The sequence below is a fragment of the Petaurus breviceps genome, unplaced genomic scaffold (genome assembly GCF_028583685.1).
Source record: "Petaurus breviceps papuanus isolate PSGF00001 unplaced genomic scaffold, PetGlider_PUasm1.0 90778, whole genome shotgun sequence".
NCBI classification, from domain to species: Eukaryota; Metazoa; Chordata; class Mammalia; order Diprotodontia; family Petauridae; genus Petaurus; species Petaurus breviceps.
Window position 1 is genome coordinate 3,718,129 of NW_027187343.1, and position 14,839 is coordinate 3,732,967.

The 14,839-nt window shown below is 40.8% G+C and overlaps 1 protein-coding gene across 2 annotated transcripts in view; it reads right to left on the reverse strand.

The window, feature by feature from the left end:
* Window positions 1-6,331: 6,331 nt before the first annotated feature.
* Window positions 6,332-14,839, reverse strand: part of KIF26B (kinesin family member 26B) — a 628,846-nt gene continuing 620,338 nt past the window's right edge. For both annotated transcript variants that reach the window (XM_069069145.1, XM_069069146.1), the window contains one exon: window positions 6,332-13,904. In XM_069069145.1, coding sequence (XP_068925246.1) covers window positions 13,756-13,904 — 149 coding nt within the window. In that variant the 3' untranslated portion in view covers window positions 6,332-13,755. The remainder of the gene's footprint in view (window positions 13,905-14,839) is intronic.

A 14,839-nucleotide genomic window follows, 5' to 3' on the forward strand; every position in this document is an offset into this window, starting at 1 on the left:
AAGGCAAACAGGGTTAAGTGACTTGCCCAGGGTCACACAGCTAGTAAGTGTCAGAGGTTTTAACTCAGGAGACTCCCTGACTATAACCACTGTGCCACATAGCTGCCCAGCTGAGAAGACATACACCCACAAATTTGTTGAATTTAAATGGGGAGGGTACAGGAAGCCCCCAGCTTTCAGATGAGTTGGTGTTCCAAAAGAAGGTTTCTAAATCAGTTTATCTCGGTTTTGAAATGCATTTTCTTTACAAAGCTGGTTGTTAGATTGTCAGGGAAGCCCACAAAAGCCTATTCAACACATAATATGTTTGAAGTACAGTAATAATGGTTCTACTTCAAGAATACTTAACCACTATTTATAAAATTATTTTGATGGGAAAACAGATTCTGAGATAACTATTAATGCTGGGGACAAATCCTGCCCCCTTAGCCACAGTGAGGGAAGGAGAGATGGAATTTCAGGAAATTATTAAGTCATGTCTGTTGTGTCCAACTCCTCATGACCCCATTTGTGTTTTACTCAGCAAATATACTGCAATGGTTTGCCATTTCCTTCTCCAACTCACTTTACAGGAAACTGAGGCAAATAGGGTTAAGTGACTTGTCCAGGGTCACACAACTTTCAAAGTGTCTGAAACCAGATTTGAACTCAAATCTTCCTGAATCCAGGTCTGGCTCTCTATCCATTGTACCACCAAAAGGGTTAAGGGTGGGGCAGGGAGAGAGAGATGTATATGTATGTATATACATATATGCATATCTGTATAAATGTGCATCTAATTCTGATTATTTAGTCTATCATCCCTCTGTTGAGAAGTAGACAATATTCTTTTATTACAGATCTTTGGAATCAGTGATTATTACATTTATTAGAATCCTTAAATATTTCAAGTTGTCCTTTTTTTATAACCATGTTATTGTTATATAAATTGTTCTCCTGTTCTACTCACTTTCCTCTCTAACGATTCATACAAATTTCCCTAAGATTCTTTGAAACCATATTTCATAGTTTGTTAGAGCACAATACTATTTGATTCCATTCCATTCATGTATCATGTGTTCCATCATTCCCCAATTGACAATTACCCCTTTTTTCTAGGGATTTGCCACAAAAAGGGCACTATAAATATATATATATATATATATATATATATATATATATATAGTTTCTTTCCCTCTTTCTTTGATTCTCTGATTTACTCTTCATATCACTTCAAGAATAATCTTTCTTAAGTACGGTTCTGGTCATATTGTTTCAGTCCTCAGAAATATTCTATGGCTCTTTGTGTCTTGCCAAGCAAAATTCAGATTTCTTTGCTTGACTTCAAGGCATATCAAAACCTGGCACTCTCTTACCTTTCCAGCCTCATTTCATATTACTCCCCTCTAAGAAAACCTCACTGCAATCCAACTGGACTACTCTGCTACAACCCACCCCCACTTCCCTGCCCAGAACATGCTCCACATTGGCCCTACTTCCAGGGCTTTGCATAGGTCATGCCTAGAATGTTCTCTATCCCTCTCTTCATTTGTCGAATTCTTAACACATCTTTTAAAATACAACTAGACTCCACCCCTTCTGATAACTTATGTTCTCCCTGACCCGCCTTTCCTTAGCCCCCCTCAAATAACTTCTTTCCTTAGATCTCACAAAATACCTTGCATCTCTCAAATGCATATATCATATAATATTCTGCTTTATGATTATGTCTTTATGTATTATCCCTCTGCTACTCGACTGTAGCATAGCTCTGTGAAGTCAGTGACTGTATCTTGTCAAGCTTATCTTTACTTTAGTACCTCCCTCAATGCCCTTCATACAGTAGGTCCTTAATAACAAACAGCTAGGTGATGTAGAGGGTAGCATGAGGGCCTTGGAGTAAGCAAGACTGGGTTCAGATCTTGCTGTAGACATTTACTAGCTGTGATCCTGTACAAGCCATTGAAATTCTATTGCCCTCATTTTCCTCATTTGCAAAATGGGGATAATAAGAGTACCTATCTCCCAGGTAGGGGAGAATCAGATAAGATATTTGTAAAGTGTTTAGCACATAGTTGTTATTGTTGAGTCATTTCTGTCATGTCAGACTCTCTGTGGCCCCTTTTGGGCTTTTTTTGGCAAAGATACTGGAATGGTTTGCCATTTCCTTCTCCAGCTTATTTTACAGATGAGGAAATTGAGGCAAACAGGGATAGGTGACTTGCCCAGAGTCACACAGTTAGCACCCATCTGAAGCAGGATTTGAAGTCATAAACATGAGTCTTTCTGATTCCAAGTTTAGTGCTCTATCCACTATACCATCTAGCTACCCTGGCATATAGTAGGTGCTATATAAATGTTTGTTCCCTTATCTTCCAGCGTTAGTTTTCTCATCTAATATATACCTATGATGTTATTGTCAGAATAAAAAGTGTAAAGCACTTTGTAAGCAGGATATAAGTGCTAACTACTATCATTATAAAGATTTGTCAAAATATATATATATAGTGACAATGGATACAAAGACAACAATGGAATGAACAAAGATAAAAAGTAATCGGAGAGTTCCATAAATACAGTATTCAAACTTAGCCCTGAAGATAAAAGGAGAAAATAGTGCCTCTCTTCCTTCTTTGTTGACATTGGGAATTGTAGGTGTGGAGTACAGGGTATGCTGACCAACTAAGACGATTTATTGGTTAGCTTTATGGTCTCTCTCTCTCTCTCTCTCTCTCTCTCTCTCTCTCTCTCTCTCTCTGTCTCTCTCTCTCTGTCTCTCTCTCTCTCTCTCTCTCTCCTTTGTCTATCTCTCCTCTCTTCTTTCTCTCTCTCTTCTCTCTCTCCTCTGTCTGTTTCTCTCTCTGTGTCTCTATCTCCATGTCATTCTCTCCTCTCTCTTCTTCTTCTTCTTCCTCCTCCTCATTCTTCTTCTTCTTCCTCTCTCTCCTCTTTTTCTTTCCCCCTTTTTAAAAATGTCATTCCAAGAGATATTCTTCTGAGGGAGGAAAGATATCTTTGGAAGGAGGGGAGAATATATTTGGAAATGAAGGTGACATAAAAAACAAAAATACATCACATGTATTTAAATGTTTAAATAATAAACATCTTTAAAAAAAAGAATAAACATCTTGGGGTGGCTAGGTGGCACAGTGAATAGAGCACCGGCCTTGGAGTCAGGAGGACCTGAGTTCAAATCCAGCCTCAGACACTTAACACAAAAAAACTAACTGTGTGACCTTGGGCAAGTCACAACCCCAATTGCCCTACCTTCTCCTCTCCAAAAAGCCCCCTCAAAAAAAGAATAAACATCTGTTGAATGAAATAAATTCCAAAATAACTGATATAGATGACAAGGTCCATGGCATTTCAGAAGGGGGAGTCTATGAATTTTTTGTGCCCCATCTCTCAATAATGTCTAGGGGCATGCAATAAGGGTTCAGTAAGTACTTATAAATGTGCCAACTGACTGAAGCAACTTTGAGCAAGGCTACATATATGCTGACACAACATTTTTTTCCAAAGAACCGATGTTTCAATTTCATCATCTTCATCCCTGTCCTCTATGATAAGGAAGTGGCTGTAACAGGGAAAACCCCTACAGAAATGATTCCATGGGACTTTTGTTTTGTTTCAAGTAAAATGCTGGTGGTGGGAGGCTTGGAATCTGTGGCTGCTGAGATTAGGTCAGAGTACAGTCATCTGTAAGGAGGCCAAAGCCAAGCGATTGATCTCTGTAGAGGCCAATCGGTTTGACTGAGCTCCATAGCCGTGGACTATGTACTGAATTCCCACCAGTGTCTGTGCACATGTGTGTCATTGGTCATTCTGGGGGGTTTAAGGAGGGAATAGTAATGGTCAGAAAAAGTCCACCACTATTATAGGAACATCATATCAAAGTGCACTCCCTTGTGATGCTGATCCAGAAGATTCATCATCATACAGGAAAGGAAGGAAGAAGGTGGTCCTCAGAGATGCTAAGGCTGGCTCCTGGTTAAGTGCCCTGTTCCGTAACCCTCCTCTCCCTTCCTTCCTTTTCCTTTCTCCCTCAAGCCTTACATGATTCTATCCTCTGTCTGTGCCCTGCATCCCCACCCCCTTCCCAGGAAGGGCTCTAAGCTCTAGAATTATCCTTGGTCCCAGCCTCCACCCCTATTGTATTCCATGCCTTCTTCTCTTCAGGGGAATGGATAAGCTGCCCAGTTGCTAGGATTTTTATAGCTGAGAGTAGGTTCATGAGTCACCCCTTCAAGGTATTGCCCCAAGTGAAAGAAAATGGAGTGAATGAAATTTTAGGCTTTGTGGAAGACTGGTGGGGATATTATAAAGGAGGTTAGAGTCTTCAGTGTCTCTCAAGTCACACTACATAGGAACTGCCTACTTTACTTATGTGTTGAGATGACCACTCATAATTGTAGGGAGTGTCTTCTTAATACTGACCCACATATATCACAATACACTTTGTTTGGTGGGCACTTTGTAAACATTGTTGACAGTCTGTTATGTTCAAGTCCACAAAGGAGACTGGAATTCAAATTCAATCTCTGACACTACCTGTGTGACCTTAGGTAAATCATTTCACCTCTATAGGTCTCAGTTTCTTTAGCTGTAAAATGAAGAGATTGGAGTAGATGTCCACCAAACGCCCTTCTTAATCTAAAACTATGATTCTAGAGTAACTGAATAAGATGGTGAAGGGGACAGAAATGAGGCTGGGGCAATTGGGAATGATGGAGAGAGTCCGAGACTTGTAGTTAAAATGATACTTGTGATGGTAGCTGAGACTATACGTAAACCACTCAACTTGTGTGAGCCTCTATTTTAAGATGGGGACAGTGACACCATGGTACCTACTTCACAGAGTTATCATGAAGTGCAAATTAAACAACGTATGTAAAGTGCTCTTCAGGCTTTAGAGCATAGTTAGGTCCTATTGACATAATATGGTTGATTCACTTAACATCTCAGCCATTCTCACTCTATGCCCCCGCCCCATAAGAACCTACTTCTAACTCCTCCATGCAGCTTAGTTGAGTATTAGGACAGAAGGAACAAAGGCAGATCTGTCCATGGTCCTGGGCCCTGGGTAAGTTCTTTTTAATTTGTTCTGCTTCCTGGTCTTCAGGATGGAGACAATAAAGGTAATGTTAGAGCAAACATGATTAAAGTAAGGGTCCTATAGCCCATAGTTAATGGATTTATGCATACCCCTGCTAGTGTCAGTGGTGGATAGAAGAAATGGCTGTGAAGGCTCTAAGAGTCACGAAATGCGCCTGCACAGATAACTAACTGATGTCAAGATATAGGGATGGAGTATGTACAAAAATATTTATAGCAGCTTTTTGTGGTAGCAAAGAATTGGAAATTAAGGGGGTGCCCATCAATTGGAGAATGGCTGAACAAGTTGTGGTATATGCATATTATGGAATACTATTGTGCAATAAGAAACAAGGAGCAGATGGACTTCATATTTACCTGGAGAGGCTTATACGAACTGATGCTGAGTGAGAAGAGTAGAGCCAGGAGGAATTTGTACACAATTACAGACACAACGTATGTGTGACAACCAACTTTGATAAAATGGACTCTCCTCAGCAATCCAGAGATGTAAGTCAAACCCAAAAGACTCATGATGGAGAGACATGTTTACATCCAGAGAAAGAACTACGATTGAACCCAGATTGAAGCAAACTACCTGCCCTTTTTCATTTTCTTGTTTGGTTTTGTTTCCTCTTTCCCACTCTTCATTCCATCTGTTACAATCCTTCTTTATAACCTGACTAATGCCCAATGTGAAAGTATTTGCAGATACTATACTTGATTGTATGCCACTGTGGGGAGGGGGAGAGGGAGAGAAAATTTTAAAAAAAGATATAGGGATGGAGGATCTCAGACCTGGGAGGGATTTTCATGGCAATCCAGTTCACCCAGTCTTTGGTAGGTGAGGAAATCCAATTGCCACCAGTGACTATCTTCAGTCTTCTGGGTTGTTTGGTGAATGTGAGAGCCCACTAAGGGTCCCTAAGAGCAGTTAAGTGACATGACCAAGGCTGCACAGCTAGTAGGTTTCAGAGGTGGGATCTGAACCCAGGTCCTCCAATTTTAGAGCCAGTGTTCTTTCCACTGAATCTGTTTGCCTCTCCTGACCTTGACCATGAAGTTCCTTGATGAGGTTCCACCTCAGCAGCATGATTATAGGACTGCTTGAGTCTCTCCCCCATAAGTGTCCTCAGTCACCAGGAACCAAGTTGGTTGTGACTTGATACCAAATCTCCCCCATCTCCATATCTATCAGGGTTTTCTCCTCACTTCCTTCCTAAAGGATGAACAAAGCTGGGAGGAATTCACAACTATGAGCAGAATAAAAGTGAACATTTAATGCCACCAGATTTTGATTCTTTGAAACACCAGATTCTTTTGGACAACGATTCACACCTCATATGCCACAAAAAGTCAGAGATCTTTTCCAGTAAACAATAAACTTTTTTTACACTAGAAACGGCACAAATTTTATTGATTTGTGCTGCCAGTTGGTGACTAGCAGCAGCTTTCTGAATTGTGTCCATCATGGAGACTGCGGCTGCTGCTGCCTCAGTACAATCACACCAACAGCTAGCTTTTATATATCTATGATAAGACCCATACACAGTAACAGGCCCATTTACAAACTGGCAGATGAGTTTGAGCTAAAGAAAGAGAAAAGTTGGATTCAGGGTTAAAAAAATGACACTTATGAAAACAAAATAAAACAAACCTTTCTAGCTAACAATTAAGGAAAAAACCCTTTATTAACAGTGAGTTTGAAAACAATAACTAATTAAAAACACTTTCATCAAGATTTTTTAAAAATGAGGCTTTAATTAATTTGTTTGTGACTTCACTGTTTTTAAACTCAGTAAATGAATTTATTTTTAAAATGAGCTTTAATTGCTTTTTCAAAACTAGAATCAAGCTTTTATTTGCACTTAGGCTGCTCTTGCCTGCCTCTTTGTAAATGGGACCATTTCTGCAGCTGAACAAATTCAAATATTTACATAACATTTGTCTAATAGGGAGAGAGTAAGATTGAGAGTCAGGAAACTTGATCTTCAATTCCAGTTCTGCTGCTGACTTGTTCTGTGACCTTAGGCAAGTCATTAAAGAACTCTGTGCCTCAGTTTCTCCACCTATAAAATAATACCTAGCATTCTTATAAAGTGTATATCTTCAAAGCACTTTCCATCTGTAATCTCATTTTACTCTCATACCATTCCAGTGAGAAAGATAATATTTCTCATTTTGCAGCTGAGGAAACTTAGGCCCATTAAAATTAAGTGACTTACCCAAGGTCACACAGCAAGTTACCAGATAAGCCAGGCCTAGAACCCCATCATCTTTACTCCTATCCTAAACCTTAGACCTGGCTACCTCCCAATGGGACTGATACCTCCAGACCCTTTCCTTCTCTCAGGTAAGTGAGGAGGCTTCTGATATAGATGGTTAAGAAATACTAAAGTGCTTTGAAGTCTTTCAAAAACAGGTGCCAGATAAGTCCAAGAAAAGAAACTCCAGCTACCTTCATAATATACTTTCTAGGAGTATGCAAGGCCTCAGAAAGTCTAGAGAACCTATTACTTGAAATACTCTTCTCAGGACTTTAAAGATAAATCAGCCTCTGAACGGTTTGGAGTCTTTTCTCAGACCAGTAGAAATTGCATTTCCAAATTCACTTTTATCACCAAATTCACCAAAAGTTCATTTTCCCACCCTTAGAATTCTTTAGAACGGGACCCCAAAGTTCCAAACTAAGTCCTGGACTTGGCAGCTTGGACTCTTGTTCCTGTTTTCCCCTAGGTTATCTGCCTCTCCTCCCTACAAGCTCACCTTTCCACCAGAAGACTCTGCCAGGGGGAAAATCGCATAGCTACAAGGGGAATGGAAGGACCCAGCAGAAGGACACAACAATTCAGAGCACTTTGATCAGCATTTCCAACCACGGCCAAGGGCAAATAAATTATCAAATACAAGCAACTCTTAAAACACGAACATCCTGAGTTTACAAATAAATGATATCCTCTTTATACACCAAACACCACTGGGCGGGATAGAAGTTATCAGCAGTCTCAGTTATGGAGAAGGAAGGGAAAGAAGGATTATCTTGGGAGGAAAAAGTTAATTTCTAAGTATACATAAATATATATGTATGTGTGTCAATCAGTTAGTGTTTAACATTTATTAAGCACTTACTGTATGCCAGGCACTGTGCTCAATGCTATACACACACACACACACACACACACACACACACACACACATATATATACTTACACACAGGGCAGCACATCCTTATCTAGACCATATTGATTACACAAACTGAAACTTCCTCAAGAACCACTTTTAACTCCAATATATTAAGAATTCCTCAGTCTCAGAGTAGGACCACTCAAAGGCAGAATGTGTTTCTTTCAGGAGGGTTAAAAAGTGAGTTTTAGGGAATTTTCTACGGTCTCCCACAAATACAGGCTTCATGTCCAACCCCTTTTCCCCTGGCTTGAAAGTCGTCCTGCTCACCTGCCATGAGTGAATGTCTAGTTTGCAATTTGGCAAGCCAAGTTCTTTGGGACGAATGGCAGTTGGGCAGATAGCTAAGTGTGGGTTGAGAAAGCAAAAGTTTCCAGCCTCCCCCACCCACCCCCCATGTTAGTTGGATTTTTGCTGGAGGAGGAGGAGAAAGAAGATTATTTTAATACATCGAAGGGCAATAATTTAAAAGGTCTGCAACATTTTTTATCTTTAGCCTATGTCCAGGCTCTTCATTTGGTTCAGTGAAAGACAGATCATTATGGACTTGCAGCATGTGAGAGAATAGCACTTAATTTCTCCTTACTGTAGTAGTTTCAAGAGTGTTAGTTATATGGTTAGAGGAGCCAAGAGGAAGTATCAGTGAGACCCTTGGGACAATAGGTACTGGACATTGGAGTATCACTGGGTCACTGCCAACTCCCAACTCAATCACCAGCAAAAAAAAAAAATCCTACAATTTGGGTCAATGTCCAAATGGTCATGCTGACCAACATTAGTTGGCAGCATTAGTTTCTATTCATATGATTTCACTAAGAAAGAAAGCAATTATTGAGGTTAGTACTGGGATTCTAAAATCCATCATCCAGTCAGTTTTGCTATGTTGGGGTATGGATTCAAATTGCTGACTAATATCCCAGCAAGAAAGAACAATGGGCAAATTGTCCTGTTTCAATTGGAAAACCAGCTATTGCTTGTGTTTTTCTTTGTGCTAAAGGACTGCATTTAGATTAGAAACCCTTTGTGGTCATTGAGAAGTAAAATTGTTTTCATTTCCTGACTTCCAGTGAATCTCAAGTGTTGCTTCTCATCCCCAAGAATCTAGGGGTTAAAGCAGAATTTCCCAGTCTGATGCTAACAATTAGTTTTGGCAACTGATGTACAAACGGAATGAAATTGAAGAATTTATTACTTGTTCCAGGACTTACCATACCCTCACACAAGGTTTCATTTTCCTTTCTGGCTGAACATTTGAGCAGAAATTCAGGAACCAAGGAGAGAACGTATGCATGTCTATAGGGGTTTTAATTGGTAGATGGACCTTAGGAAAACCTAAAATAGGATACAAGGGTAGCATGTGGGACTGCAACAAAATCCCTACAACCTCCCAGCAAGCAGAATGTATGAGACATCATGCTTAGAGTTAGAAGTGTTCATTTACAGCAAATTGGCCAAATTCCTGCTCTGTCTAATCATTGCTCATTTGCCCTTCCCACTTTCGAGGGGAGGAAAACTCCTTGCAGGCCCTGCCAGCTGGGCCTAGCATGGTTCTGTTTTCTGTGTGAAAATGGATAGAGCTCTGTATTTGCACCTCAAGCCCTCCTTATTCAGGATAGCAATCAGTAGATGAAATAACAGGTCTTGTGTTTCCTATCTCTCATTTGGGAGAGATGAAAGTTAGACATAGCTGTCCTGTGATGCAGAAGGCAATTCAAGGACTAAAAGATCAAAGGTTGTAGACATCAGGTGATGAAGGAAAGCCTGGGATAAAGAAAAACATTTCTCCTTCGCAGCATGAAACATCTCACCAGCCAGGCATCATGAAATGCAACACAGATTTAGTCCCAGGGAGACGGGACTGAGATTACCAGCATACCTTTTTTTATTTGAAGTATATTTCCCCTCCAGTTGTTGAAAAACCCATGAATTCCAAAGACTTTCCCCTCTATCTAAATTCTTATTTCAAATATCCATGTCTTTGGTCCCTTTAATTGGTAAAAAGGTCTGGGGCATTTGACATTCTGTCTTCATCCCCTTTTCCTTCTTGGTTCTTCATAGAAGCAGAAATAATGCCTAGCACACTTTTAACCATTTAACTGCCTGGTCACTGTGCAAAGACTACTGAGATACAGAATTATCTCCAGCATGACAGAACACCCTTGCTCTTCCCTTGAAGACCATGATCCACACAGGTGGCAGACTGGGATAGGCACAGGATGGTACAAGATTCCATTCCTCATATGTGGTTTTGTTGAATTAAGGCAGTTCTTATAGAAAATTGGGCCAAAGAGAATGGACGTTATCTACAAGTTATGGATGCCAGCTCAGGGCCTGGTGGAATGCCATAATCTTGTTCAAAGATGTGGTCTGGCACTAATTTGGAGTTAAGATGGTAGTTTGTTTGGCAAATTCACTCTTGGTTTAATACTACTCTGTTGGTTTTTTAGACTGTTGGTAGAAAAATACAAAAGGAGAAATAACTGTTGGAAGAAAGATGAAAAGAATTCCCAAGGAAGAATCATATCAAATCAGATGTTGAACCCCTGGAGATTTCTCCACTGTTTCCCTACTGGAAAGGCACCAGAGTTCAGAAGGTGGCCTGCTAAAGGCAAAATGGTGATGACCTATATGTGGCCATAATCTTCAGGTTAGCAATAAGATTGCTGATCAACTGATTTTGTAACAGAAATCCCAGAGGCCTTTCATGGAAAACACCAGACAATTTTTCTAGATTATTGACCTTTTGTGCAATGGAATCAGCCATGGAGAGGAATGCCAACTACCAGACCTCAAGGACAGCTTAGCATAGAACAAAGAATGTAAGGGTTTTGCCTCTGGATGTATTCAAGTGGTCCAGTTACTGCTGGCCACATTCACAGACACAAGGAGGTTAAGAGCATAAGCTATTAGCAAAGTCATGAGAGTAACCTGTCAAATGAAGTCACAAGTGAGGAGCTAGGGGAACCTTGACTTTGGGGTCAAAATGACAGTTACAGATGATGAAAAGAAGAATAGTTATACTATGAAATCTCTTCCAGATTAGTCTTTCTCTATAATTCAGTCCTTTCTTTCCGTGAGATTATATGAAATATTAAAGTCTAGAATTGTAATTCACTGGGGGTAGTGAACCAGTAAATAATTCAATAATGCAGACTTCATTGTATTCTGATTCATAAGGTTCCAAAGATGGTGCTTTGAAGTCCAAATGTTTTTCCCCACCAGAAAAGAAATGCATCAGCCTTCAAAAAGATAGTATTTGATTGCAGGGTAGGATGAGATTGCAATGTCTTGCCAGCCACAATGACTGAGATTGTGTGTGTGTGTGTGTGTGTGTGTGTGAAGAGGGGCAGGAGGAAGGAAGTGTTTCAATGGACTAGCTTGCAAATGCAAGCACACCTTGGTATGTTGGTAGAAGATACCTCAGATGGTCTGGTTTGATGTACAGAAACCTAGAAATAGGTTAATGAAAAACAACACTGCATTTCATTGCTGTTTATGTCTGGAGGGAGTGATGGGATAGAAGGTAAGACTCATACTCCATGCCTGCTTCTGCTACTAATTCCTTGTAGTTACCAGGAACTGTAACATCCTTGTTCTGCTAAGTAAGGATACTATCCAAAAATAACGTTGTTGGGATACCCATCCTAACTTGGCATATAAAAGCCATACCCTTCTGAGACCTGGGAACCATATATGATAAAACCTGATACTTATATAGTACTTTAAAATTTGCAAAGTATTTTGAAGCACTCATCTCATGTGAGTCCCACAACTGCTCTGTGGAGTTAGAGACATGACCTTGAGGTTCAGAAGGTAAAATAACCTGCTTACAGTCACACATAGCTAGTTAAATACCAAAGGTGGGATTTCAACCCATCTCCTTAACTTGTAGTACTCAACTGTACCATGCCTCCTTTTAATTTATCACACAACGCATTCTTACTGGCACCAGTCCTTTTATCTTAGAGGGACACTGGTAATGTGCTAGCCTGGGAGGACATAGGAGGGAATGTGGAAGAGGAAATTTCCCCTTGTTCCCCTGTGCTCTAGGGTTGAGGCAAGAGAAGAATGGGGAAGGCCAAAGCATTCCTCTGTATTTCCATGGTAACTAAGGATCCTGGCAGAATGAACTTCCTTCTTCTTTTGTTTTCTTGATGGTATTTTAGAGATCAGAAGGCATTTATCTTGTGTGGCACTAAGGTGCCTTCATTTAAGCCCAACCTGCATGCCATGCTCTAAGTACCAAAGAAGTACTTCAGACAGGTCCTAGAATGGAAGAGGCCCCCAAAAGCAAATTCACAAAACTAAAGTATGAGACTTCTGTGTTTGTTCAAACTTTCTATTTCAAAGGGTTCTGGGGAATAAAAATTAAAATGAGAAACTTCAGTTCGTGGGGTTGCTTTTTAAGAGACAAATAAATGGTGGATGTGTGGTGACAGGAATCCAAATGTCTGCCGGGACTCCCTGATGGGACCATACATGAAACCCACTGATGCCATGTCAGCTGGTAGGGTGCTGGGGAGGAGGGTGGAAGTAGAAAGAGATCCCAAAGCATGCTTCTAGTATTGGGTGATATTCACCTTTCTCCTCGTCCATTCCCCAAAACCCAAAGTGATCCTTACACGTCATCATCCCAAGCCAAGCCCAGTGTCTGTGAGGATGGTGAAAGACAGTGTCTGAGATCACCTGGCACCCCAAAGTCTTGCTGGAAACCCATTGGCTATCGACAGGAAGTGTCCACGTTCTGTTTGAGTGGCCTTACTGGAGATAAACCATAAAAGACAGTTAACATTTATTCATATGTGGTACTGATTAAGAAATATCTCTACAAACACAAGTTACTTAGAAACAGCAAGTCAGAAACAGGAGAAAACACCAGGAGAAAACGAGTTGTAAATACATTAATACATTTCCAAAATGTGGTTGATTTTCCTTTTTTGTTTTGTAATTTTCTTGACTAGCACCATCTGTACACAAGAAAGTATGAACATAAACGTTTGGATAATAAAGATTTGCAAGGCACTTAAACAGTCTTTCGGGGTATTTGTTGTTTGTTGTTTTGTTTAGCTCTCGGCAGCAGCTGTCCACCTTCCACTCTTGCCCTTTCTTGGCCAAAGCCAAGAAAGAACAAGGTTGCCTTTGCTTGCAGTTCGTATGTACAAACGTGTCCTTGAAAGTTCTTCAAAGTGCTCTTTTCAGTCTCTCGGGGGCTTTGATATCCCTCGGCCTTCTCAACATTTTGCTCCTTCACTGCGGGTTTGGTGTTGGCACCCTTCCTAGAGAAACGAAAGGAAAAGAAAAAATCTCCTGCTGCTCAACACTAGCTCCAGACTTGCCGCCGACCTTCATCCTCATTCCATGGTCTTTGGGGTGCTGTCTTTGCAGAGGGCCTGGGTGAGAGTGACTGTTTCTGGGGAGTCCTGGGCTGTGGGTGAGCGGGATGGAGGTGAAAGATGGGGTGGAGGCAAGGGAAAGGGAGGGGAGGAGTTGACTCTCTCTTTATCGGCGCCTGGAAGTGATGTCAAAGCAGGTGATCATCATGAGGTGGGCCTTGCAAAAGTTGACCCTGTTCTCTAGGCGCTCAGTCACACACTCGAGGGCTTCCAGGTACTCCAAGGAATCCAGTTCCAAAACCTGCTCCAAGTCAACTGCAAGAGAAAAGAGATATGGTGGGGATGCATTGTAAAGGGAGAAGACAGACTGATTTGAATGTCCAGCTCAAGCAGCAAGCTCTATTGTTTTGGTGTTTTTCTTCTTGTATCTTCTGTTTTTATACTGCCAAAATTTCTTCCAATATCCCTTCCCCTCCCTCTCCCAGAGAGCCATACCATATTAGCATACACATTTTTAATTTAATATTTTATTTCCCCCCACTTACATGTAAAAACAATTTTAGCATTTGTTTTTTTTAAAGCAATCGGGGTTAAGTAACTTGCTCAAGGTTACAAGGCCAGTTATTTCTGGGTGTGGTGCTGAGTATCTGAGCCCAGATTTGATCCAGGTCATCCAGACACTGGAGCCGGTGCTCTTACTCGCTGAGCCACCTGGCCGCCCCTAAGCAATTGGGGTTAAGTAATTTGCTCAAGGCTACACAGCCAGGTGTTTCTGGGTGAGTGCTAAGTGTCTGAGTCCAGGATTCGATCTCCAGGTCCTCTCAACACTGGAGCCGGTGCTCTCACTCGCTGTGCTACCTGGCCGCCCCTTTAACATTTGTTTAAAAATTTTTTTGAGTTCCAAATTCTCTTCTTCCCTCCCTCGTTGAGAAGACAAGCAATTTGATATAGGTTACACGTGTACAGTCATGCAAAACATATTTCCATGGTAGTCATGTTGTGAAAGAAAGCATGAACAAAAAACCCAAGAAAAATAAAGAAAAAGCATGTTTCAATCTGCATTTAGATTCCATCAGTTCTTTCTCAGGGGATGGATAGCATTTTTCATCATAAGTCTTTCAGAGCTGTCTTGGATTACTGTGTTGCTGAGAACAGCTAAGTTATTCATATTTGATCACCATACAATATTGCTGCTGCTATGTACAATGTTCTGGTTCTGTTCATATCACTTTGCATCAGTTCAGTAAGTC